At 34.5% G+C, this 2,439-nt stretch overlaps 1 protein-coding gene across 1 annotated transcript in view; it reads left to right on the top strand.

Moving 5' to 3' along the window:
- The window catches only part of cdhr2 (cadherin related family member 2), an 18,109-nt gene that overhangs the window by 13,360 nt on the left and 2,310 nt on the right, over positions 1-2,439 (top strand). Inside the window, exons 20-27 of the mRNA XM_015376754.1 lie at positions 286-335; positions 424-578; positions 711-807; positions 917-1,005; positions 1,110-1,181; positions 1,436-1,571; positions 1,700-1,821; positions 1,906-2,019. Coding sequence (XP_015232240.1) covers positions 286-335; positions 424-578; positions 711-807; positions 917-1,005; positions 1,110-1,181; positions 1,436-1,571; positions 1,700-1,821; positions 1,906-2,019 — 835 coding nt within the window. The remainder of the gene's footprint in view (positions 1-285; positions 336-423; positions 579-710; positions 808-916; positions 1,006-1,109; positions 1,182-1,435; positions 1,572-1,699; positions 1,822-1,905; positions 2,020-2,439) is intronic.

Here is a 2,439-nt window from a genome sequence, read left to right as displayed (position 1 = left end):
ATTTATAATCTTGCATAGCAAATAACTTAAATTCTGTTTTTAAGCATTACTTTATATTTTCAGACAAAATATAAAATTTAATTGTGCATATTTTAGAAGATGTTTGCACTGACATATAGCAGCTTCCTAAATATGGTTTAATAAATCACAATAAAAACAAACAATAATTCAGAAATTTCCTAATTTTCAAGGATAAAAAGGATCTATGCAAACAATGTATGTAAAGAAAAAACAAACAAAAAACCCCAAACAATTCTTTTCCTTTATCTGCTCTTTTCATTTCAGTTGTGGTGTCAGAAAAAGCAAGCAAAGGAACATCAGTTGCAGGAGTCACAGTGAGTTTAGTAACGAAACAAATAGCATCTTTTTATAAGTTAGCTCTTATCTGTACATGTATATTTAAGCCTCTGGTTCTGCTTCAAGGCTACAGATCTGGACTCTGGGACAAACAGGCAGATTAGTTTTAAAGTGGATAAAGTTCTATTCGAGCACATGGATAAAGACGAAACTTCTGACATGGGAATGCTTTTTGAAGCAGTCACAACACAACAAGAGGACAACTATGTTGGTATAATTCAGTAAGTGCAAAACATATTGACTCCTCTCTGGACCCCTGATTCTTAAAAAAATTTAAAAAAGAAATTACTTGTTGTTGACTTTGATCCCAATGATATATTATGAGTTGATATCTGTACTTTCTCTTCCTACAGGAGTACACAAGGGCTTCAAATTACCCTGAAAGGAAAATATTTGGTATCAGTGAGTGCCACGGATAGGGGTGGTCTCTCTTCCACCATTGTCCTAGAGGTGAGGGACTGTCAATACATGGTCGTCAAAGCTACGTCACACAAAGACAAGAGTTTAAAAACTGCTTTATTTTTAAATTTGTTTTTTTTTTGTGTGTGTGTGTGTGCAGATTTTCACCATTGATGAAAGCTTCCACACCATTCTACAGTTTAGAACTACTAAGGCAGAAGTTGAAGCCAATCTCGATGAGATCACCAGGTAAATTTCTTCTGTCTATACCATTTTATCAAACGAAACTTTGAAGAAGTGCAGTATAAGGATAAATACTCTAATCTAATCCTTTTCGTCCATAAACCATCCAGGGAACTTACAGCAGCCACCAGCACTGTGATTGAAATTGTTGAAATTACGGTGGTGGATCCTCCAGTATCTAGGTAAGTTTTTACAGTTAATATCTAAAGTAAAATCACAGATTAAAATCTGAAAGGTAAAAAAACATACTTTTTTTCTTTTTCATTTTGATGACTAGATTAACAAAGTAATATTTTTAAGATATTTATAAGATTAGAGTAGGGAATAGAGGTTCAAAAATGTACTTTAATTACCTTTAAAACTCCTGTTGGATTTTTGATCTGATCCTATAAACTGATCCTATAATTTATGTTGTTTCTCTTTTGTTTTTGCTCAGGAATATCGCGCAGTGTCTCATGAAAGCATATTTCATCTTCCTAAATGGAACAGCTCTAAACTCTGTAGAAGTAGAAAAGAGGCTTTCTGCTCCTGGACACTTTCCACAACTAAATGCATTGGGCCTGCTGAATATTGTAAGTACCTTTAGCCTCAGAGGCTGCTTTTTTTTAAGTAATGTTTTTTTTCCAAAGTGAAAAACAAGTCAAAATGTTAGCTTACATCTGTATAGATAATAAGGATATATATCCTACTGTTATCTTAGGGCAATGAACTTGAGGAAGAAAACAAAGCAGATCCTGTGAGATATGCTCTGCTGGGAGTGTTGGCAGGCCTCATCATTGTGCTGGTTGTGCTCCTCACCTCGCTTTTGTGTACTCGCAGAAAGTAAGAAAAAACAACTGTTAAAATGCCATATTGAACAATTAACTGTACAATTTTATTCTAATGTAACTTGTTTTACAATTACAGCTACAGAAGAAAGCTGAAAGCAGCGAACGCCATGAAATCTGCATCTATGATGGATGCTGATAACCAGAAAGGTGGAGCCGTAGTGCCTGGAACCAATAAGTACACCATGGAAGGGTGAGTGTTTTTAACAACATGATATATCTAGTTCACTTCAAAATAGCTGGGGGGTGTGCGCACCTGTAAAAGGGTTCTAGTGGTTCCAACTTTTATATCAAGGTTCAATACATTAATGTAATTTAGTCCAAATGTGTTCTGCCTCCGACCTACATCAGCAATTAACTTAGGGATGCAAATCCTTCCCTTATGGCACTAATGTTGATAGCATTGCCAAAACAAACTGTTCAAATTTGACCAATAAAACTCCTATAAAAGTATGTCTTAATTTATTTTTGGCAGATTATGGATAAAAAAAAATTATATGTAAGCTTAAGAACATTACATTTGATAAATATATTTACTAAAATTATAATCCATCCATTTTCCTTCACACTTATCACAAGCGGGGTCATGAGGGAGTTTGGTGCCTATCTCCTA

Source organism: Cyprinodon variegatus, unplaced genomic scaffold (genome assembly GCF_000732505.1).
Source record: "Cyprinodon variegatus isolate N-32 unplaced genomic scaffold, C_variegatus-1.0 Scaffold8, whole genome shotgun sequence".
NCBI classification, from domain to species: Eukaryota; Metazoa; Chordata; class Actinopteri; order Cyprinodontiformes; family Cyprinodontidae; genus Cyprinodon; species Cyprinodon variegatus.
This window is presented reverse-complemented; position numbering and strand designations above follow the sequence as displayed.